This window comes from Hemiscyllium ocellatum, chromosome 5, assembly GCF_020745735.1.
Source record: "Hemiscyllium ocellatum isolate sHemOce1 chromosome 5, sHemOce1.pat.X.cur, whole genome shotgun sequence".
Lineage (NCBI taxonomy): Eukaryota > Metazoa > Chordata > Chondrichthyes > Orectolobiformes > Hemiscylliidae > Hemiscyllium > Hemiscyllium ocellatum.
Window position 1 is genome coordinate 42,549,684 of NC_083405.1, and position 24,426 is coordinate 42,574,109.

The 24,426-nt window shown below is 41.0% G+C and overlaps 1 protein-coding gene across 1 annotated transcript in view; it reads right to left on the reverse strand.

The window, feature by feature from the left end:
• Positions 1–24,426, reverse strand: part of itgb8 (integrin, beta 8) — a 100,195-nt gene that overhangs the window by 31,287 nt on the left and 44,482 nt on the right. The window contains exon 9 of the mRNA XM_060825306.1: positions 1,737–1,871. Within this exon, the coding sequence (XP_060681289.1) occupies positions 1,737–1,871 (135 nt within the window). The remainder of the gene's footprint in view (positions 1–1,736; positions 1,872–24,426) is intronic.

The window sequence follows — 24,426 nt, forward strand, 5'->3', positions numbered from 1 at the left end:
TTGCCATAACATGAAATGCTGGAAAAATCTAAAACAGAGACCTACTGTACAGATAGTGGAAACAAAGCTGCAACAGACTCTTTCTGGCAATACCTGACGGAGAATATAATGACAAAAATTGAGGAAGAATTAAAATCAGATGGATGAATAAACATGGAAAACTGAAGCCAGCGAAGTAGTAAGACGCTTCCAAAAGCCCCACTAATTACCCTTAAAAGACACTAACTACCTTAACATTACTGATTAGATGTCACATTCTCACAAAAAATGACAACTACACTTTAGAATTGATTCATGAATTGTGAAATTGTGAAGTTGTGAAAGAGCTTTAAAGATGTTGATCCTTGATTTGTACATGAAAATATAATTTTGTAATCTTCCCTCAGAAAAGAGTTCATTGTTTGTGATCTTTCATTCACTAAAGTGGACTGGGAAAGATGAACACTAGCCACCAGCTCATGATTGTCTGAGTTGTAATTTCTACCAGTACCCACTCCACAGGGAATTGAAGTATTTCAAAATTATGTCTAATTTTTAATGCCACAAATTAACACTGGAACATCTTGGAACAAATTTAATTTGACTGATGTTCATAAGATGCTGAATGGCCTTAACAAGGTAGACAATGGGAAGAATTTTATTCTTGTGGGTGTGTCCAGACCTAGATGATATCATTTTCAAGTTAGGGGCTGCCCTTTTAAGATAAAACTGAGGGAATACTTTGTATTCTGAAGGTTGTGCAACTTTGGAACTCTTTGTCTCAGAAGCTGGTGGGGGAATAACATTCAGGCGGGGAAATATAATCTTGATGGGCAAGGGAATCAAAGGTGATCTCATTACAACTTTCAGGATTCTAAAGGGACTTGACAGGGAAAATGCTGAGAGGATGCTTCCCCACATGGGGGAATCTAGGAGCAGAGGACGCAGTCTCAGAATAAAGTGCTGCCCATTGAAGAATGAGATGAGAAAGAATTTCTTCTCTCAGCAGGTTGAGAGTCTTTAGAATGCCTTACCACAGAGAGCTGTGGGGACAGAGTCCTTGTGTATATTTAAGGCTGAGATAGATAGATTATTGATGAGTAAGGACATCAAGTATTACGGGGAAAGGATAGGAAAGTTGACATGAGGAATATTGGATCAAATATGATCTTACTGAATGGCGGTGAGGGTCTCGGGACCGAACGACCTACTCCTGTTCCTATTTATTTTGGGACTGACGGGAATGCAGAATTTGGAACACAAATAATTAGCCCAGGTCTTATTGAATAGCTGAGCAGATTTGGAGGGCTAAAGGTCCTGCTTCTATTCCTAATTCTTATGTTTGTAAGTGAATCCCTCACTCTATTCTACAAACAAATTAATACTTGTGCTAATAATGGGTGCATATAGAAGTGAGAAAATATTTAGCTCTTCCAGATGAAACCTTTTTTCGTAATTCAAGAACAGAAAAACCTATGACAGACAAGAAAAAAAATCCTATTGTTATGCAAACCAAAACCTACAATGAGCAGTATTAATAAATTTGCCTTAAACTTGCTAATAATTAAAGTTGCGCAATTTAAATTAGTTGCTGGAAATGAAAGATCAAGCTGTTAAGAAACATAATAGTACAATTAATATTAACCCACTCAATGACAAGACATGTCTGTGCAGTTATTATGGTGTGCATTGTGTAATCTGAGGGAGGGTAGACTAAAAAAAACCAGCAAAAGCATGTAGCACTGCATGGAGCTTACTGCATCATTCACTTTCACATTTCTGCACTTAATTTGGCCTTGATGTTTGGTGCCATCAGGACAGATTGCAGTGATGTTCACATAGACCCCATTGATTTGGTTGTCCACCTGCAGTTCTACTTCGGAAAGCAGTCTCTGTATGAAAACAAAACACACACAAAAAGAAAAATCAATTTCCCACGAACTGTGATGCAGTGGTTTTATAAACAGTAAAACAAGCTGAATGACTCAGCAAGGAAAAGCTTTGTGACATATATAAATCTTCCATCACATGCAACACTGTTTTACTTTCGAATGAGCCAGCACAAAATGACGAATGATCTACCAGTTTTGTATTAAATAGTCAGTTTTCTGGAATTATGTTTAAGTAGGAATCATCAATAATTCTTTGTATTTGAAAAATATATGGAATCAGTCTTCTGTTAAAGCTTTTTCAAAAACAGTTTGAATAATAACTCACCTCGTTATACCAGACCTGAAATGCTGTGAACAGTTTGGGGCCCTTTAGCTAAAAAGAGATAAACTGACATTGCAACCAGTCCAAGAGACGGTTTATTATGCTGATACCGGTGTAAAGGGACTGTCTTATAAGGAAAGGTTGAGTAGGTTGGACCTTTACTTATTAGAGTTTAGAAGAATGAGAGGCAATCTTATTGAAACATACAATATTCTTAGGGGGCTTGAGAGGAAGGGTGCAGAGAGGTTGCTTGCAATTTTAGAGAAAATTTGTTGTGGATCAAGTTGTAACTCACTGAGCTGGTAGATGTGTTCTCAGACAAATGTATAGGTGTTTTTCCTTGGTTTCTTGTAGTTCCTGGGTGCCGCAGTGCGTTGTGGCTCATTTAAATAATGACCTGATGCAGTGCAGTATGTGGTTGCTTGGGATGATTGCTCCTGTAGTTGAGCATCTGGTCAATTTGTGTGGATTTCCTGTAGATGCTGCTGTGCAGCTCTCCATTAGCTTTTTATTCTACTGTGACGTCTAGGAAGGGGAGTCTGTTGTTGTTCTCTTCCTCTTTGGTGAACTTTACACCGGTAAGGACATTGCTTATGTGTTTATGGGTTTCTTCTAATTTGACACATTTTGTGATGACAAAGGTGTCATCCACATAGCGGACCCAAAGTTTGGGCTGGATTGTGGGAAGGGCTGTTCGTTCTAATCTCTGCATAACTGCTTCTGCTAAGAGTCTTGATATTAGTGATCCCATAGGCATTCCATTGATTTGTTTGTAGGTCTTGTCGTTGAAGGTGAAGTGGGTTGTGAGGCACAAGTCTATAGTTTCAGGATGCTGTGCTTGCTGATGGAGTTGGCGCTGTTCGGTGTTTGTGTCCTTGGTTTGTCCAGCAGCGAGGCCAGTATTTCTTTGGCTCGGGTGATGTTTATCGATGTGAATAGGGCCGTCACATTGAAGGAAACCATGATCTCGTCGTCCTCTACCTTGGTGTCTTTGATGATAAGGAATTCCTGGGTGGAGTGGATGGAGTGTCTTGAGTCTTCTACTGGGTGTTTCAGTTTGCATTGCAGTTCCTTTGCTAGTCTGTATGTCAGTGAGACTATGGGTCTGGGGGGGAACCGTGTTTATGTACCTTTGGTAATCTGTAGAAATGGGGTTTATTGGATCCTTCAGGTTTTGTTCTTTGGAGGTCTGTCTTGTTAATTTCACCTGCCTTGTGTAGTTTCCTCAGCAATGCTGTAATACGGTTTTCTAGCTGTGTAGACAGGTCCATTGCCACCTGTTAGTTGGTGTCGGGGTGTCGGTATTTATGAGTAGTGTGTTTGCTTCTTCAATGTATTGGAGAGGTGCAGAGACCAGCATCTACAGGAAAGCCACGCACGCTGACCGGTTACTCAACTACAGGAGCAACCATCCCAACACACACAAATGGAGTTGCATTAGAACATTATTTAAATGAGCCACAACACACTGTGGCACCCAGAAACTACGAGAAGCTGAGGAAAAACATCTATACAATGTATTTAGGAACATCAAGTACCCAATAAGCACAGTCCGCCGATTCCGACACAACAGACCTCAGCAAGAAGACAACACATCCGGAAACTCTAGCCACCCTGCCATACTTTAATGGCATCTTGGAGATAATGACCAGACTAGTCTGGCCCCTAGGGATCTTGGTAGCCCACAATCCTACCACCACACTGAAATGGCTACTGATTAATTTAATTTAAAAGGATCCCGTATTTACAACCAGCAGAACACCATATACAAAACACCCTGCAAGGACTGCAACAAACATTATATTGGACCAGCAGGCAGGAAACTAGCACCAGAATACATGAGCACCAACTATCCACCAAAAGACATGACCAACTAGTATCCATACACACATAGATATTTCGATTAAGATATTACATCTATTCTGGGAGAAGCTAAACAAAGACACACACAAGAATTCCTAGAGGTCTGGCATTCAGACCAGGACTCCATTAACAAATGTATCAATTTGCACCCCATTTACCAACCTCTTAGAAAAAGAACCGGAAGTGACATTACCCATCACAACACACGGAGGCACATGGAGAAAGTGAGGACTGCAGATGCTGGAAATTAGAGTCGAGAGTGTGGTGCTGGAAAAGCACAGCAGGTCAGGCAGCATTCAAGACACATAAATAGCATGCAGAACAGAACACTAGCGCTTCTTCGGAGGCTCACTGATTATGTTACCTAGCATGTTGAGAAAATATCTGAGAACAAATCTACCAGCTCAGCGAGCAAACCTAGAATCAGAGAGATTGTTTCTTCTTGTGGGAAAGTCTAGGACCAAAGAGCATAACCTCCGAATAAAAGGGTTACCCATGTAAAACAGAATAGAGAAGGAATTTCTCCTCTCAGAGGGTCGTGAATTAGAGAAATTCTCTCCTGTAGAGGGCTGTAAAGGCTGGATCATTACGTTACATTCAAGGCTGAGACAGACGGTCCGAGGAGCAGGAAAATCGACGCTTCCATCAGGCTCCTGCCCGAAACCTTGATTCTCCTGCTCCTCGGATGCTGCCTGACCTGCTCTGCTTTTCCAGGAACACACTCTCAACACTGATCTCCAGCATCTGCAGACCTCACTGTCTCCTGAGACAGGCAGACAGTGAAGTGGAGCTGAGAATGATCAGAACAATCATGGTCTCATTGAATGGTGGACCAGACTCAATGGGCTGAATGGCCTACTTCTGCCCATCTGTCTCATTCAGTGCCCACTTAGGATTCAGGGATAAATTTTAGTTCTTCACCATAGATGGCACAGAACATCCGAGCAGATCAGAAATCAAGCAAAAACTCTCAGCATGTCTGGCCCATCCAGACACAAAAGCCCCAGGGGTCTCCCAACCAAACAGCCAGGACCAATGGGCTCCACTGTCAGGCAGGCTCCCTTCACAGCAGCTGCAGATCCAGTGATTATACTGACATACAGTGGGAGGGAGAGAATGAAGAAAATCAATGGAGGGCACTTGGGTGGCAGAACAATGTAAAGAATCTGCATTTGTAACAAGTACTGTTTTGCCCTTACATCTTGCTGAGGCCTCTATATTGTCCCAAATCTAATTGCACAAGCATGGGGCCTAACTTGCTCTTCATATAGGATGTACCATGTATTGATGTCTGGGTTCAGACCCTGCTGCGGCATACGGAAGCAAGATGAACAAAGTATACATTGCACAATGGCTCCTGCTGACACAACTGTCCCCTCTTCCAGGAACATACCTATTTTTTTCTCTGTAAGTTCGCTTCAATAGGCTGCTGGTATATGGTGCAAATGTGAGATGGATGCTGCAAACTAACAGGCAGTAAGCTTTCTGCTCCACACCCAACTGACTGAGGATTGCTGACCAGAAAGGCAAGCTGTCTGGTTGTGTGACTGCACTAATTGGCACAGCAAAGAAAGAAAAGGAAAGGCAATGTTTTGGTACTACAATGGTATGTGTTAAGTAGCCAAGCAGCAATACAGCAAGCACACTGCCCTGAGATGCAGCCTGGTCCAATCTGAGCTAGGTGCCTGTCCCTGTATGCCTGGTATCCTGGTAGCAGCATTTCAATACTAGTCGCTGGTGCACCCTACAATGCAAGTCTGTGCTTCCTCAGTGATCTCCAAGTGGACTGGAGAAGTACCATGATGGTTGTGAGGGTGTGCAAACTGATGGATACCAATATTGGTGGATGAGGGATGCACGAGGCTGGTGGCTGCAGTCATTGATGTGCTGAAGTCGCTGGTTACTCACTCTGATTTCATTGTTGAGGTTTCTTGAGGTCTAGCTTGTTTGGCGTGTGACAGTTAATAAAGCATTTAACATGTGGTAATCTGCAAAATTGGCATCTCGCCATTCAATACTGAGAAACTGGCTTCAGTGCTTGTGAAAATCATGAAAGATGGAGCAAGGATGCTCCCAATGTCAAGAAAGGCCTTTCTGGGCTTCTCATCTGATTCTGTCACAAATCCTGACCTCACCTACTTCTCTCAGACCCCTGTACGATTCTGCCTGATAACAATCTTCAATTGAGAACTGGATAAATACTTCAATAAGTAAAACATTCATCACTGCTCAGAATGAATTGAATTGCCCTTCCAGGCTGAAAGAATAGGGAATAACTAAAGAAGCACTTTACAAAGGAGCGGAGTAAGTGTTTTTTCTAAAATTCTACTGACTTTTCAACAGCTTGGATCAGGTTGTGGGGCCTCATTTGGCATTTTGCTAAAATAAATATTTCTCCAGTTTAACTAAATATCAGATTCATACTCATATAAAAGTATTCTTTCAAATATCAGATTCATACAAGTTTATCAAAATGTTCCTTTTCATCATCTCGGTTCTCAAAATGACATTGGCATGTAATGTCAATAAAAACTGTGTATACACACAAAAATTATAGATCAAAGTGATCATTTTCTGCCACAGTTTAATAAAATATTCTATTGGGATAGAAATTATTGCCAGTGTAGAGAGAATAAAAAAGAAATGCTGTTGCATTAGCTGCTGTGATAACATGACCTGTTCTATGCACACTTGAAGAAAGTGAGGACTACAGATGTTGGAGATCAGAGTCGAGAGTGTGGTGCTGGAAAAGCACAGCAGGTCAGGCAGCATCCGAGGAGCAGGAGAATCAATGTTTCAGCCATAAGTCCTACAATAGAGTCCAAGGACCATATATATCCTCAGGTCTCATCACATGGGGAGAATGAGCTGGCAGTTCAATCGTATTCTAAAAGGTTTGGAGCTGATGAGGGATACATTTTTGTCCAGAGACAGAAGACAATCAGGAGGGATGTGGTTGGGAAACTACAGCAGAAAAACTTGTGGGAGCACATTGAAAACAAGCTTTGATTATTTTGCAATAATGTGCATCAAACAAAAATCCTTCCTGATTTGAATACATGCAGTTCTGGAAGAGCTCTGATGAAGTGTCACTGGAATCGAAACGTTAATTCTGCAATCTTTCCACAGATGCTGCCTTACTTGCAGAGTTTCACTAGCAACTTCTGTTTGCATTTCAGAACTGGAACAGGTTGGCTCACTGGTAAAAGTGCCATCAGTGTCAATGTTTTACAGTTTGGGTGCAAATATGAATTTATACACTCATGTCTTGCCATTCAGAAAATGGTGTTTCTCTTGATCTCAAAATAAATATTAGGAATGCCACAGTTCTTTTAAAATTCTTGCATGCACTTCTACCAAATTAATCTTAGCATTGCTAAGGCTTAGTTGTTAACCCACTCAAAAGAACAGTATTAAGAGCTACAATATAATAATTTAGAGAATAGCTGTGGTTGTTGGACCACGGTTCCTCAGGGTAGTGTTCTAGGCTGAACCATCTTCAGTTACTTTATCAATAGCCTTCCCTCTATCATAAAATCAGAATGTGGACCTATGCCAATTCCGGCACAATGATCAGACATTGAAGCAGTCCATGTCTAAATGCAGCAAGTTTGGGTGAGAAGTGACAAGTAACATGCATGCAACAGAACTGCAAGGCAATGACCATTATGAACAAGAGAAAATCTAACACAGGTACTTGATATTCAATGGTATTACTGTCACTGAATCCCCCCACTATCAACATCCTGGGGGCGACTAGTGACCAAAAACTGAACTCACCACATAGGTGCTGTGGTTAGAAGAGCACGTCAGGTGCAAGGAAGCTTGCAGCGAGTGACTTATCTTTTGACTCCCCAAAGCCTGTCCACCATCTTCAAGGCACAAATCAGAAGGATTACTCCCCAGTTGCCTGGATGAGTGCAGATTCAACAACACTCAAGAAGCTTGACATCATCCAGGACAAAACAATCTGCTTGACTGGTACTGCATTCACCAACAATCACATCCACAACCGGCAATGCTCAGTCGCAGCAGTGTGTACCACATACAAGATGGAAGTTCACCAATGCTCCTTAAACAGAACCTTCCAAACCCACAACCACTACTACCTACAAAGATAGGAAGGAACACCACGACCTGCAAATTACCCTCTAAATCACTCATATCCTGACACAGAAAAATGTCACCATTCTTTCAGAATCATGGGATATAAATCCTGGAACTCGCTCTCAACCGGCCTTGTGGGTGAACCTACAGCATATGGGTTACAACAGGTCAAGAAGATAGCCCATTGCCACTTCTCATGGACAACTTGGGATGGGCAGTAAATGCTGGCCCAGCCACTGATACCCACATCCCATGAATAAATAAAAAGGATTTGTTACCAAAAGATAAGATTGTGCAAAATAGCAATACTTATTCTCCCCATTTCTTAGATTCTTTCAATTTAATATTTCTAGCTGAAATTTGTGCAATACTTTTCCCTGAAACAACTCCACATGGCTTAGTGAACAGGAAGCATACATGTTCGCAGTTACCCAATTAAAAAGAACCAATTGTATTAAAACCAATTGTTTTCCCAAAATCTCATTGAGTGCTTTGCAAACACTAAAATATGCTTCAGAAGAGATTGCTTGTCATTTATGAAAATTGGAAAACCATGTTCAAATGCACAAAAATCAATAATCAATCACTCTTCAAATAATTCTTAATGATTCACTGATTTTACATAGGGACCAAAAAGGTACAATTTTTATCCGGATCCACCTATCACCCAAAGTAGATTTTCGAAAGCTCAGTGATATAACATGGACGATGGGAAAAATTGTGGCTATAAATGCTGCTACTTTTTGAGGTATTTGCAGTGTTCGAGTTGTTTTCCTCAAATATTAAAAGCAGTAGATTAGATTAGATTACTTACAGTGTGGAAACAGGCCCTTCAGTCCAACAAGTCCACACCGACCTGTCGAAGCGCAACCCACCCAGACCCATTCCCCTACTTTCACCCAAAACTACAGGCGATTTAGCATGGCCAATTCACCTAACCTGCACATTTTTGGATTGTGGGAGGAAACCGGAGGAAACCCACGCAGACACGGGGAGAATGTGCAAACTCCACACAGTCAGTTGCCTGAGGCGGGAATGAACCCGGGTCTCTGGTGCTAACCACCGTGCCACCCACTTATAGTGGTTTTATAAGCTGTTGCATTGTTTTGGAACTTTGGGGGAAAAAATAAAGTTATCAAAATGGCACTTTAAAAAGGAAGAAGAGAGACAAAAGCAGTGACCAAATGGGAAGGAATCAAATGGAGAAATAAACCTACACTGCTGTCTGACCCAGCAGTAACCTGAACAACTGTGTTTGGTTGTGAATTCTTTTGAATCACATGGATCAACAGTTAGAGGCAATGAGGAATTTGCAGGAGCTAGGTGGTGTGATGGATGGCAGTTGCATGGAGGGAGATAAGTCAAAGGTACAGTTAGGTAGATGGGTTTCAGTCAAGAAAGGTAGGAGAGGGAGGCTAGTTGTGCAGAAGTCTCCTGTGGCCATCCACATCTCAAACAACGACACTGTTTTTGAAAATAAAAGGGGGTGATGGACTCTCAGGGGGATGTAGCACTGACAGCCAGGTTTGTGTACGGAGACTGTCTCTAACATGACGAGGGGTAAGCCAGGTTCCAAGTGATCGATTGTAATGGGGGACTCTCTAGTCAGAGGGACAGACAGGTGTTTCTGCAGCCAAGAGACATCAGAATGGTGCGTTACCCCCCGGACCAGGATCACAGATAGCTTGGAAAGGGTGCAGAATATTCTCAAAGAGGAGACAATCAGGCCCAAGGTCATTATACTCACTGTAACTAATGACGTGGGACGAGGAAAGGACGAGATTCTGAAGACAGAATCTAGGAAGTTAGACAGGAATTTAAAAAGTAAGTCCTTGGGGTAGCAATATATGGATTACTATCGACGCTATGAGCTAGAGAAGGTAGGAATAGGAGGATAGAGCGGATGAATGTGTGGCTGGGGAGCTGGTGCAGGAGAGAAGGACTCACATTTTTGGATAAATGGAATTTCTTCGGGGTAGAAGTGACCTGTATAAGGAGGATAGATTGCACCTGAAGTGGAAGTAGATTATTATATGAGCCAGGGCGATTTGAGAGCGCTGCTTGGAAGAATTTAAACTAGTAAGTAGGGGATGGGACTCAGGAACAAAGTGAGGAAAGAAATAGTCTGAGACTGGTAGAATGAGGAAAAGGGACAAGTCAGTCAGGACAAGCAGAACAAAGCAGAGGACGATGTAGGACTGATAAAGTGCATTTATTTCAATGCAACTGGTCTAACACTAAGGCAGACGAACTCAGTGCATGGTTAGAAACATGGGACTGAGATATCATAGCAATTACAGAGACATGGTTCAGGGATGAACAGGACTGGCAGTTTAATGTTCCAGGGTATAGATGCAATAGGAATAATAGAAATGGGGACAAGGAGGGGTGAATTTTGATAAGAGATAACATTACAGCAGTACTTAGGGAGGATATTCCTGGGAATACATCCAGGGAAATTATTTGGATGTAATTCTGAAATAGTAATAGGATGATCAACTTATTGGGATTTTACGATAGACCCCCAAACGGTCAGCAGGAAATTGAGGAAGAATTTTGTAAGGAGATCACAGTTATCTGGAAGAATAAATTGTAGCTTTCCAAACATATACTAGGACTGCCATAGTGTTAAGGGCTTGGATGGAGATTAATTTGTTATTTGTGTATTGAATTTTCTGATTCAATATGTGGATGTACCTACTATAGAAGGTGCAAAACATGACCTACTCCTGGAAAATAAGGCAGGGCAGCTGACTGAGGTGTCAGTGGGGGAACACTGGGGACAGTTAGGGCCAGTGACCACAATTCTATTAGTTTTAAAATCGTGATGGAAAAGGATAGACTAGATCTAAAAGTTGAAGTTCTAAATTAGAGCAAGGCCAATTTTGAAGTACAAAGCAAGAACTTTCAAAAGTTGATTGGAAGCAGATGTTTGCAGATGGCTGGAAAATGGGGAGCCTTAAAAGATGAGATAACGAGAGTCCAGAGACAGTATGTCCTTGTTAAGGTGAAGGGCAAGACTAATAGGTGTAGGGAATGCTGGATGACTAAAGAAATTGAGGTTTTGGTCAAGAAAAAGAAGGAATAGACAGGTATAGACAGCAGAGATTGACTGAGTATACTTAAGAGGGAAATCAGGAGAGCAAAAAGGGACAAGCGATAGCTTTGGCAAATAGAATTAAGGAGAATCCAAAAGGGATTACATTAAGTACATTAAGGGCAAAAGGGTAACTAGGGAGAGAAAGACCAGCAAAACAGCCTATATGTGAAACTGCAGGAGATGGGGGAGATACAAAGTGAGTATCTTGCATTAGTGTTTACTGTGGAGAAGGACATAGAGGGCAGAGAATGTGGGGAAATAAATAAACATCTTGAAAAATGCCCACATTACAAAGGAGGTGGTGCTGGACATCTTAAAACACATAAAGGTGGATAGATTCCCAGGGCCTGATCAAGTGTACCCTCAAACCCTGTGGGAAGCGATGGAAGTGATTGCAGGGCCCCTTGTTGAGATATTTGAATCATCAATAGCCATAGGTAAGGCACCAGAGGACTGGAGGTTGGAAAACGTGGTACTATTATTTAAGAAAGGTGGTAAGGACAAGTCAGGGAACTATAGACTAGTGTTCCTGAAATCAGTGATGGACCAGTTGTTGGAGGGAATCCTGAGAGACAGGATGTACATGTATTTGGAAAGGCAAGAATTGAATAGGATAGTCAACATGGCTTTGTGCGTGAGAAATTGTGTGCCACGAACTTGACTGACCTTTTTGAAGTCGTAACAAAGAGGATCGATGAGGGCAGAGTGGTAGACGTGATCTATTCGCACTTCCGTAAACCATTTGACAAAGTTCCCAGGATAGACTGGATAACAAAGTTAAATCACATGGAATACAGGGAGAACTAGTCATTTGGATACAGAACTGGTTCAAAGGTAGAAGACAGAGGGTGGTGGTGGAGGGTTGTTTTTCAGACTGGAGGCCTGTGATCAGTGGTGTGCCACAAGGATCGGTGCTGAGTCCACTGCTTTCTGTCAATTATATAAATGATTTGGATGTGAGCATAGGAGGTATAGTTCATAAGTTTGCAGATGACACCAAAATTGGAGGTGAAGTGGACTGCGAAGAAGGTTACTCAGATTACAATGTGATCTTTATCAAATGGGCCAATGGGCCAAGGAGTGGCAGTTGGAATTTAATTTAGATGAATGTGAGGCGCTGCATTTTGGAAAAGCAAATCTTAGCAGGACATATACACTTAATGGTAAGGTCCTGGGGAGTGCTGCTGAACAAAGAGACCTCCTGATGCAGGTTCATGAAAGTGGAGTTGCCAGTAGATAGAGTAGTGAAGAAGGCATTTTGTACACTTGCCTTTATTGGGCAGTGCATTGAGAATAGGAGTTGGGAGGTCATGGGGTGGCTGTACAGCACATCAGTTTGGCCACTTTTTGAATACGGCATGCAATTCTGGTTTTCCTCTTACAGAGAGAATGTTGTGAAACTTGAAAGGGTTCAGAAAAAATTTAAGGATGCTGCCAGGGTTGGAGGTTTTGAGCTATGGTGAGAGACTGAAAGGTTGGGGCTGTTTTCCCTGGAGCATCAGAGGCTGAGGGGTGACCGTGTGGATGTTTACAAAATCATGAGGGATATCGATAGGGTGAATAGCCAATGTCTTTTCCCTGGGGTGGAGGAGTCCAAAATTAGAGGACATAGGTTTAGGGTGAGAGGGGAAAGATTTAAAAGGGATCTTGGGAGCAACCTTTTCACGCAGAGGAAGGTGCATGTATGGATTGAGCTGGCAGAGGAAGTGGTGGAGGCTGGTGCAATTTATAACATTAAAAAGGCATCTGGTTAGGTTGAACAGGAAGAGTTGAGAGGGATATGGGCCAAATGCTGGCAAATGGGACTACATTAGGTTAGAATATCTGGTTGGCATGGACCAGTTGGATCGAAAAGTCTATTTCCGTGCTGTACAACTCTATGAATTATGCTAATATAATTACAATAGAGAATGTTAATAGAAGAACTGATGCATATGCTAAAAATAATGCAAAAAGATAACGAGAGAAGTTGAAAGATTATTATATTTATCTATCAGATGTAATGAACTATAAGGAACACTAGTGCAAAGAGAAACCATAAAATAGTTTGAAAATGCCAAATGAATAAATTAGCAAGATTCTGTTAAGCTGACAAGTTGGACAACCAGCGAAGATCCATCAAAATCAAACAGTGTTTGGGCACTTTATAGAATCCCAATAGTGTAGGAGCAGGTAATTTGGCCCATCAAGTTCACACTGACCCTCAGAAGAGCATCCCGTCATACCCATCCCCTACAACCCTGCGTATCCCATTGCTTATTCATCTAACCTACATATACCTGGACACTTTGGGCAATTCAGCATGGTTAATTCACCTAATCTGCACATCTTTGGACAATGGGGAGAAAAGCAGAGCACCTGGAGGAAACCCACGCAGACACGGGGAGAATGTGCAAACTTCACAGGGGCAATCACCCGAGGGTGGAAGCAAACCTGGGTCCCTGGTGCTGGGAGACAACAGTGCTAACCCCTGAGCCACCACGCTGCCCGAAGAAGGGAAGGATAGGAGTACCACGCACTGGCCGGGAATCAAACCCAGGCCTCCGGCATGGTAAGCAAAAAGTCTACCACTGAACCATTAATGGAATCGCTGCACACAAGTAGCACTTTATATATGATTTCCTGGCCGACTGCATCTCCACGAGGACATGTTCTAGGCAGAGCACCCATCCCACTCCTGGGTAATCTCCAGCTTAAGTGGTAATTTAAATCCATCTTGAAAATAGCGTTTCAACTCTCAACATTCGGTTAAAAACTGAGACTGCTGCCAAATAAGCCAAGCTGATATGGATGATTTCTATTTTTCTATTGAATTTCCTGCTTTTGCTGTTTTCTTTTCAATGGATGTTTTTGCCAATGTTTAGAAGATTTTCAGGACACCAGGTCGAGTGTAGATCCTACTGATAGATTAGACAAGAAACAGATTTCCAAAGTTTTAGAAGGCAATCGTTTAGTGCAGCTTTCCAGTAAACTTGCAAAAGAAATCTTCATGTACTGCCAATTGTTTCATTCCTGTGTAATTGGAAAGATCCCATCAGTATAAACACAAGCCATATTTGTTTACCTCATCTCTTCACTTGCTTCTATAAATTCAAAATCGTCCCTTAAATACATTCTGTTCTTGCTGTTCAATGTGCTTAATCAGCTAGATAACTAGCATTAGAGTGTTTTATTATGTACATGGTCAAATTTTGTAGATCTGAGGAGCGATAGACTTTTGAGGAGTTGAAATGTAGGTCTTTCCTCAGGGTACTCATGAGATAAAAGAAGACATTATTCACAAATTAGAAATCTATTGTTAACCCCACATACACTATTCTCAACCTTTTTTTTAACAACAAGGAGCAAGAGTACACCACTCAAGCCCTCAAGCCTGCTCTGCCATTGGATAAGATCGTGGTTAGTCTGACTGCAGTATCAATTCTACATTCCTGCTTACCTCTGATAACCTTTCACCCCTTTACTTTCCAAGAACCTATGTACTTCTGCTTTTAAAATGTTCAGACTCTCGTTTTGAAGCAGAGTTCAAAATATGCATGCACCTCAGAGAAAATACCTGATGAATGAGCCATGATTTTTAAACAATGATCCGGTTTTAATCAGTTTTAAATTCTCCCATAGGAGGAAAGATCCACATGGAATCATAGCATACAGAAGAGGTCTTCCACCTCATCGAGTCTGTACTGCCAAACACCTACACCAGTTCCACTGTCCAACACTAGGCCAAAGCTTTAAATGTTATTCAAAATTGGAGGTGTGGTGGACAGCGAAGGTGGTTAGCTCAGATTACAACAGGATTTTGATCAGATGAGCCAATTGGCTGAGAAGTGGCAGATGGAGTATAATTCAAATAAATGCGAGGTGCTGCATTTTGGGAAAGCAAATCTTAGCAGGATTTATACACTTAATGGTAAGGTTCTAGGGAGTGTTGCTGAACAAAGAAACCTTGGAGTGCAGGTTCATAGCTCCTTGAAAGTAGAGTTGCAGTTAGATGGAATGGTGAAGAAGGCATTTGGTATGCTTTCCTTTATTGGTCAGAGTATTGAGTACAGGAGTTGGGAGGTCTTCAGCAGAAACAAGCCCAGCCTATCCTAACCGTTCTCCTAAGACAACCTTCTCATTCCACTTATTAGTTTTGTAAGTCTTTCCTGAACTATTTCCAACACATTTTACCTAAATAAGGTGATCTAATACTGTGCATAGTACTCCGGATGTGGTTTCACCAGTGTCCCTTATAACTTAAGCATAGTCTCCCTACTTAGAATTCAATTCCCCTCACGATGAAGGATAACATTCTATTAGCTTCCCTACCTCCTTGTTTACCTGCATACTAACCTATTGTGATAAATGCACTAGGGAATTTGGATCCTTCTACATCTCAGAGCTTTTCAAATGGTCACCATTTAGATAATATACATCTTTGTTATTCTCTGCGCAAAAAAATACATTTTTGCATTTCCCACATTATGTTCCATTTAGAGTCATAGAGATATACAGTATGGAAACGGACCCTTTGGTCCAACTTGTCCAACCTAATCTATTTCCACCTGCCAGCACCTGGCTCATATCCTTCCAAACCTTTCCTATTCATATATTCATATAGATACCTTTTAAATGTTGCAACTGTACCAGCCTCCACCACTTTCTATGGCAGCTCATTCCATACATGCACCACCCTCTGCGCGAAAACATTGCCTCTTAGGTCTCTTTTATATCTTTCCCCTCTCACCCTATGCTTGCTAGTTCTGGACTCCTCCACCCTAGGGAAAAGACTTTGCCTATTTACCCTATCCATGCCCCTCATGATTTTATAAACTTCTATAAAGTCACCCCTCAGCCTCTGATGCTCCAGGGAAAACAGCCCCAGCCTATTCAACCTCTCCCTATAGCTCAAATCCTCCAACCTTCGCAACATCCTTGTAAATCTTTTCTGAACCCTTTCAAGTTTCACAATATCTTTCCAATAGGAAGTTGAGCAGAATTGCACGCAATATTCCAACAGTGACCTAACCAATGACCTGTACAGCCACAACATGACCTCCCAACTCCTGCACTCAATACTCTGACCAAGGAAAGCATACCAAACACCTTTTTCACTATCCTATCTACCTGTGACTCCACTTTCAAGGAGCTATGAACCTGCACTCCAATGTCTCTTTGTTCTGCAACACTCCCGAGGACCTTGCCTTTAAGTATATCAGTCCAGCTAAGATTTGCTTTTGCAAAATGCAGCACCTCATATTTATCTGAATTAAACTCCATATGCCACTTCTAAGCCCATTGGCCCATCTGATCAAGATCTCATTGTAATCTGAGGTAATCGTTGTCCAGTACACCTCCAATTTTGGTGTCATCTGCAAACTTACTAACTGTACCACTTATGCTCACATCCAAATCATTTATATAAATGATGAAAAATAGTGGATCCAGCACTGATTGCTGTGGCACTCTACTGGTCACAGGCCTCCAGTCTGAAAAACCGTCCATCACCACCCTCTGTCTTTACCTTTGAGCCAGTTCTCTATCCAAATGGCTAGTTCTCCTTGTATTCCATGATATCTAACCTTGCTAACGAGTCTTCCATGGGGAACCTTGTTGAATGCCTTATTAAAGTCCATGTAGATCCCACATCCTTTCCCAATCACAGTATATTTTATAGCCTCCTCTTTACACTTAATTTCTAACTTACCTTTATATCACCAGTATAAAAAGGTAATTATTTTCCATACTAATCTGTGGCGTAGCAATTCTGTGCCTTCTGGAAATCCAAGTACATCCACCAGATGTAAATATTGTCCAAAGTAAATATTAGCTCCTCAAGGAATCCAATAGATTGGCCATACACGACTTTCCTTTCATGAAACCATCTTGACTCAAATTTATTTAATTGCCTTGCTATAATTACTAATATATAGATATTTATTGCTTTCTGTCTCCCTCCCTTTTGAATAAAAAAGTTATTATTTGCTAACTCCAAACTAATAAGACGATCCAATAAATGAAGAAGCTTTGAAACATGAAAAGCAATACAGAAACTATCTCACCAGACAATTCTTTTAAGACCCTCGGATGAAGTCGATCAGAATCAAAGTACTTAACTCGTAGCTCCATCAATTTATTAATGATCACATCTCTCGTGATTGTAATGTTCTTGAGTTTGTCCTTCCCTTCTATTTCCTTATTTGTAGCTATTTCTGAGATATTACTTGCATCATCTACTGTGAAGGCCAATGCAAAAGTCCTGCCCATTCCATTTCCTCATTTTCTCATTGTTAATTCTCCAGTCTCACGTTTTATAAGATCAATGCTCACTTTGTTAACACTATTTCCTAAAAGTTTTAATAGAATCGCTTACCATCTGATTTTATTTTTCTGGCGAGCTTTCTTTCATACTGTCATAGAGATGTACAGCACGGAAATAGACCCTTTGGGCCAACCGTCCATGCCGATCAGATATCCAAACCCAATCTAGTCCCACCTGCCAGCACCTGGCCCATATCCCTCCAAACCCTTCCTATTCATATATCTATCCAAATGCCTCTTAAATGTTGCAATTGTACCAGCCTCCACCACATCCTCTGGCAGCTCATTCCATACCCATACCACCCTTTGCGTGAAAAAGTTGCCCCTTAGGTCTCTTTTATATCTTTCCCCTCTCACCCTAAACCTATGCCTTCTAGTTCTGGACTCCCCGACCCCAGGGAAAAGACTTTGTCTATTTATCCTATCCATGCCCCTTATAATTTTGTAAACCTCTATAAGGTCACCCCTCAGCTGGGAAAACAGTCCCAGCCTGTTCAGCCTCTCCAACCCTGGCAACATCCTTGTAAATCTTTTCTGAACCCTTTCAAGTTTCACAACATCTTTCCGATAGGAAGGAGACCAGAATTGCACGCAATATTCCAACAGTGGCCTAACCAATGTCCTGTACAGCCGCAACATGACCTCCCAACTCCTGTACTCAATACTCTGACCAGCAAAGGAAAGTATACCAAACGCCTTCTTCACCATCCTATTTACCTACGACTTCACTTTCAAGTAGCTATGAACCTGCACTTCAAGGTCTCCTTGTTCAGCAACACTCCCAAGGACCTTACCATTAAGTAAGGTCTTACTTTATCTGCTAAGATTTGCTTTCCTAAAATGCAACACCTCGCATTTATTTGAATTAAACACCATCTGCTACTTCTCAGCCCATTGGCCCATCTGGTCAAGATCCTGTTGTAATCTGAAGTAACCCCCTTCACTGTCCACTACACCTCCAATTCTGGTGTCATTTGCAAAATTACTGTCTGTACCTCTTATGCTCGCATCCGAATCATTTATGTAAATGACAAAAACTGGAGGACTCAGCACCGATCCTTGTGGCACTCCACTGGTCACAGGCCTCCAGTCTGAAAAACAACCCTCCACCACCACCCTCTGTCTTCTACCTTTAAGCTAGTTCTGTATCCAAATGGCTAGTTCTCACTGTATTCCATGAGATCTAACCTTGCTAATCAGTCTCCCATGGGGAATCTTGTCAAAAGCCTTACTGAAGTCCATTTAGATCACATCTACTGCTCTGCCCTCATCAATCCGCTTTGTTATGTCTTCAAAAAACTCAAGTTTGTGAGACATGATTTCCCACACACAAAGTCATGTTGACTATCCCTAATCAGTCCTTGCCTTTCCAAATACACGTACATCCTGTCCCTCAGGAATCTCTCCAACAACTTGCCCACCACGGAGGTCATTTATCTGTTTTTGTTTAGTGGTCATTCTTTGTGGGTTTTTTAATATCCTGCTTAATCTTCTGATCTACCAGTCTCCGCAATTATAGTTTTCTTCTTTAATTTGATATTTTTAACCTTTCTAGCTCCCCTTGGATGGTGGTCAATCACTTGGAATTTTTCTTATTCTTTCATATGTAACAATTTTGTGTATAGTGAAATATCCTTTAAATGTCTGCCACTGCACCTCTATTGACCCACTTTTTAACTAATTTACCAAGTGACCTTAGATTACTGTGCTTTCACTCCCTTATAACTGCCATACTCTTTAAAAAAAGTGTCATAACTACTTCTATTTCCCTCAAAATGAATGCAAGATTCAATCACTTTATGAAAACTGCTATGTAGGGGGCTTCATTATGAGATTGTTAATTAATTTTATCTTGGAGAATAGCATTGGGTTCAGGGTAGGCAGCACTCTCGTCAGCTCCAGATATTCTAAGAAGCTATCCCAAAGTATTCTATGAGCTCCTCATCACCTTTGTCCATCTGCATGTTCCAGTCAATGTATGAATTAAAATCTCCTATAGTTATTGTTGTATCTTTCTGGCAAGCTCCCATTGTTCATTCCTTATATGGTTAATTGGGGAGAACTAGTCACCACTCCAATTAGTCATTTTGTTCCTTTATCATTTCTCATCTCCACCCAAACCATTCAACATCCTGATTTCCTGGATTTATGGTAATCCCTCTTTATTATGCTCATATATATCATCATGAACGAGCACAGTCACCCCACTTATTTTTGTACCTTCCTAAAATCCTTGTATAATTCAAGATTCAGGTCCCAATTTATGTTATCCTGCAGCCACATGACTGGAATAGTGACTAGATCATTTTTATTCATTTGTATTCACATTTTTGGATCATCTGTTTCACACTGAACGCTATATGCATTCAGATACAGAAGCTTTAGTTATATTCTTTTCATAAATTCTTGTCTAAGCTGTTGGTTTACTTTTAAATTTATGCTATCTCTTCCTGTCAGTGCAGATCCAATATTCCCAAGTATTGGTGCCTGTACGGGGTTAAAAAAGGAAATTAAATAACTAACAGTACAAACAATTTTATCCATACTTTCATTTCTGATACTAACCAGATGCTTAATTTGTAATTCTTGAAATAAAAGTTCTTATTACAAAATAAAGTGCTACAGAAAACCCAAAATATTTTCAAGATTCTGGATTTCTGGCTTATTTTCTGTTCAGCAGTTCATGTTTAGTTATCCATTGCAAGTTCTGCCAGCACCATGTCAAATTTTATGAGGTCTTACTATCCCTTGCCAAAACTACTCATTGCACTGAACAGCAAAGATAATTCACAATATTTTTCTGCATTATCAATTATTTCCTAAATCTCCTTTTCACCATCAACAAGCACAAGGAATTCATAAGCTTCTTCACCAGCGGTGTGCTGTTTGCTGGCTTTAATCAGATTACAGCTCAACCAAAACCTCAGACTTTCCAATTTACAGAAAACTCCCACCTCTTGCTCGTGATTCCAGCCTCTTGTGCATCACCTTAATCCCACCAATGGGACCTTGCCTTCAGCTCACTGGGCCTCATTTACTAGAATTATTGTTCTAAGCCTGCTTGTATTTTCATTTTCCTTTACTCATTGGCCAGGGTTTGGCTGCTATTTAGGTAAAAAATGAGGTCTGCAGATGCTGGAGATCACAGCTGAAAATGTGTTGCTGGTTAAAGCACTGCAGGTTAGGCAGCATCCAAGGAATAGGAAATTCAACGTTTCGGGCATAAGCCCTTCATCAGGAATGATCATCATTCCTGATGAAGGGCTTATGCCCGAAACGTCGAATTTCCTATTCCTTGGATGCTGCCTAACCTGCTGTGCTTTAACCAGCAACACATTTTCAGCTTTGGCTGCTATTTACCTAATTTTCCTCTCTGACTTACCATCTATCTTTTCCATGTTTCTGAAGCACCTCTAAACACTATTGTACACATATGCTGCAAATTACTATTGTTAAGTAATTCAGCAACATTATTGAAAGAATACACAAGAAACCAGAGTGCTAAAAATAACAGCAAAATTTCAAAATCATTATCCTAACTGTACCAGAAATGTGCAGAATAATCTATTACGATGTGCAAACATTCCACTTACTAACTAACACATGTGGTTCATGACTACAGAGAAATTTTGGACATTGTGAAGCCAATTATATGAATTTGCAATTCTGGCATGGAGCGTCAGCTACAGGAAACAGTCATTAAGTAATTGAGTACGGTAAGTCCTTGTTTAAAATTTCCCCATTTAATACTGTTGCACTTTAATGTTTGTAAGTTAATGGGGCCCATTATCTTTATTTGAAAGATTCATTTTAATATTGCTTTCCACATTTTTTTATTGTTATTGAATGATCTCTCCTGTTCTCCAACTCACTAAATTGAGGCTGTTCTCTGTGCCTAGCCTTCTGACACTGTCCTTTCCTCATGCCTAATCCTCTGACTTGCAGCCTGAGATTGGAGCCTGAGGCATTGCTGTCCAAGGCATACACCATGGAGACTTATTTCATCAGGATCCAGAGTACTTGCTTGACCATAGACCACATGTTCTGGACCATGATATAGCTATTGCCTGACAGCAGCCTTGAGGCAGCCACTAGCAAGGGGCCACAATGTCCCTTCTTGCCGGTCACCACCATTTCCAGGATCTGGTCATAAACATGATAGAGCTGCTCCTCTTGATTGACTGCTGTGCCTTGGCCTTCCTCCTTTTCCACTTGGCCAATAAGTTGGTGACCCTGACTAAATCAGGCATCTGTCCCTGTCCCTGCCTTCTTCTCTGTGCAAGCCGCATTAGGAGTGTCGGGAGTGGAAGGATTTGCAGTTATCAGCATGAAGAACATACAATCAAGGTAGAGGAATATGCAACTCTGTCCTTCAAACCTGCTCCACCATTCAATCCGATCACAGCTGACCGAATTTTAACCTCAACTCTCTATTCCTGCATAAATCTTTTATTCTTCTGGTCATCAAAACTCTACCTCTGACTTACAAAATATGAAGATTCTGCATCCATAGCCTCTTGAGGAAGGAATTGCAAAGATGCAGCATAAAATGATTCCTCATCTCCACCTCAAATGGGCAACACCTTATTTTTAAACTATGATTCCCAGGGAGGTCAGGGAGGAGGATCAGCAGCAAGCAAGAGGTACAGTACTTCAAGTAAAAAATTACATTTTTCTTTAATATTTAACAAAATTGAAATGGTATTTCATTTACAAATGTAGGGATTTAACAATGTAATGAGTACCTCAATTTACAGGGTACAATATTTTGATTTTTTTTAAAAGGAAGACAGTACAGAATCAAATCAAAGTATAAGAAGCAAAGCTGAAAATGTGTTGCTGGAAAAGCGCAGCAGGTCAGGCAGCATCCAAGGAGCAGGAGAATCGATGTTTCGGGCACGAGCCCTTCTTCAGGATGCTGCCTGACCTGCTGCGCTTTTCCAGCAACACATTTTCAGCTCTGAGCTCCAGCATCTGCAGTCCTCACTTTCTCCCATAAGAAACAATGTATCACAGTTGCTTGAATTAAACTGACAATTTTCATGAATACAACCACAAGTTTAATACAGGACCTATTGAATGCACATTCCACCAAGAACTGATTATCAGCATTCCTAATAAGGTTTACTAGCAGAAATGCAATTCTGCAAAACTGAACTTTTTGATGTAATAACTAAAATGTAATTAGATTAATTTGATCACATTTTAGGGTACAAAATACAACTAACATAAGACAGTAGAGAACAAATGACTCAAAGCTAATGCCCAGAAATTCTTTATGCATCTCTGAACAGGCTTTAAGTCACTGATGGCTGCAATGATGAGGCTATTGCAGGTTTATTCTGGCTAAATAAACCATGTTTAGACAAATAGTCTTCTTCCTGTGGACATACTGATGAATTAGTGATTCCTGATGTAGAAAGTTGGAAATGTTGCACTGATTCTCTTCTAAGGCTAGGGCCGGGTAGATTAATGATTTTAATGAAGGCATTTGTTGTAGCCAAATAAAATTCACCTAAACATCAATAGCCCAACACTCTGCATTGCCCAGTTAATAATCAACAGTCTCCTGTGCATACTTGAGTCTAGTCCCAATTAATATTGGCCTCTGGCCAGTCCAGCTTCAGCATGCAACTCAGACTTGAGCCCATTTTGCTGCATCTGTTCAAATCAGCCCAGTTTTTCAGCTGTACTTAAAGTTACTAAACGTAATCAAGTTGTTACAAAGGCCTCAAACAGAAGTTGAGGATTAGTAAGCACACAATGTCGGAATTAGTCAGCATTAGGGAAATGTCAACAGAAAAGAGTACCAAGGCAACAAAAGGTAAGGGAGGAAAAGATTTGAGAGAAGCTCTCGAGAAACTCTCAACTAACAGTACTTTATTCTGCGGCTCAGGCACCCTTCCTCTCTGATCAACCAACTCTGACTGCTTTCCCCCAGCGTCTATCAATGATTTGGTCAAGTTACAGTTTGTCCACAAAATTCAGGACCACTACTCAATGAGTGAATTACATTTAGATTTTGGTTGTTGCTACAAACCCACCAAGCTTTATCCATTTTCTTTTTAAAATCACCAATCTGTCAATCTCACTCTGTCACACTCCCTGCTGGCATTAACGATCTTTACGTTGTCTTTTGTTTCGGTTGACAGGGTTTGGTTCGAGGAATGAGTTGTCACGTGCACAGGATGGAGGTTTAAAGGGGTCATGAGGCATAGGAATTCGAGAGTGAGCACATGATGAGGGCGAGATAGCATAACTGCATCTTCAAACAACTGGAATGAAAACCCAGAGAACTAAAGCTGGTCTTCCAACAAGACTCTGAACCCACATTCTTACACTCTTGCCAATCTGCTAATCTGACGCCATCCCAGGCTGGATATCTCCTGGATAGATCCATAGCTTCGTTTAGTTTTAATCAATGCCTACTTTGCCATGTCTACCTTGGCATTTGATTTCCCAAGACATTAAATAAATCATTCCTTTCTCCGAGTGCATTTGGCACCAGCTAATCTCAATAATATGTGCATCATTCAACATCTTTGAAACAAACAACATCAAAATTTTGCATTTCTGTCACATCCCAAAGTCCATTGCAGAGGGCTGAAAAGTACTGAATCTTATGGTCTGGAAGACTAGACTGAAGCACTTTAATAAAAGGGGCGGGCTGGCTAGGGTATATTAAAAGAGTTTTCAAAGATTGAGAGTGAAATGAAGAGATCGAAACATCAATGCAAACAAATTCTACGAGTTAAGGAAAGGGAGCTGAAGGCTGTTCCAGTACAGATGAAGTTCAGAAATAGTCTAATGACATGTACAGGATTGAAAATAAAGCTACAGAGGAAGGCCAAGGATATTTA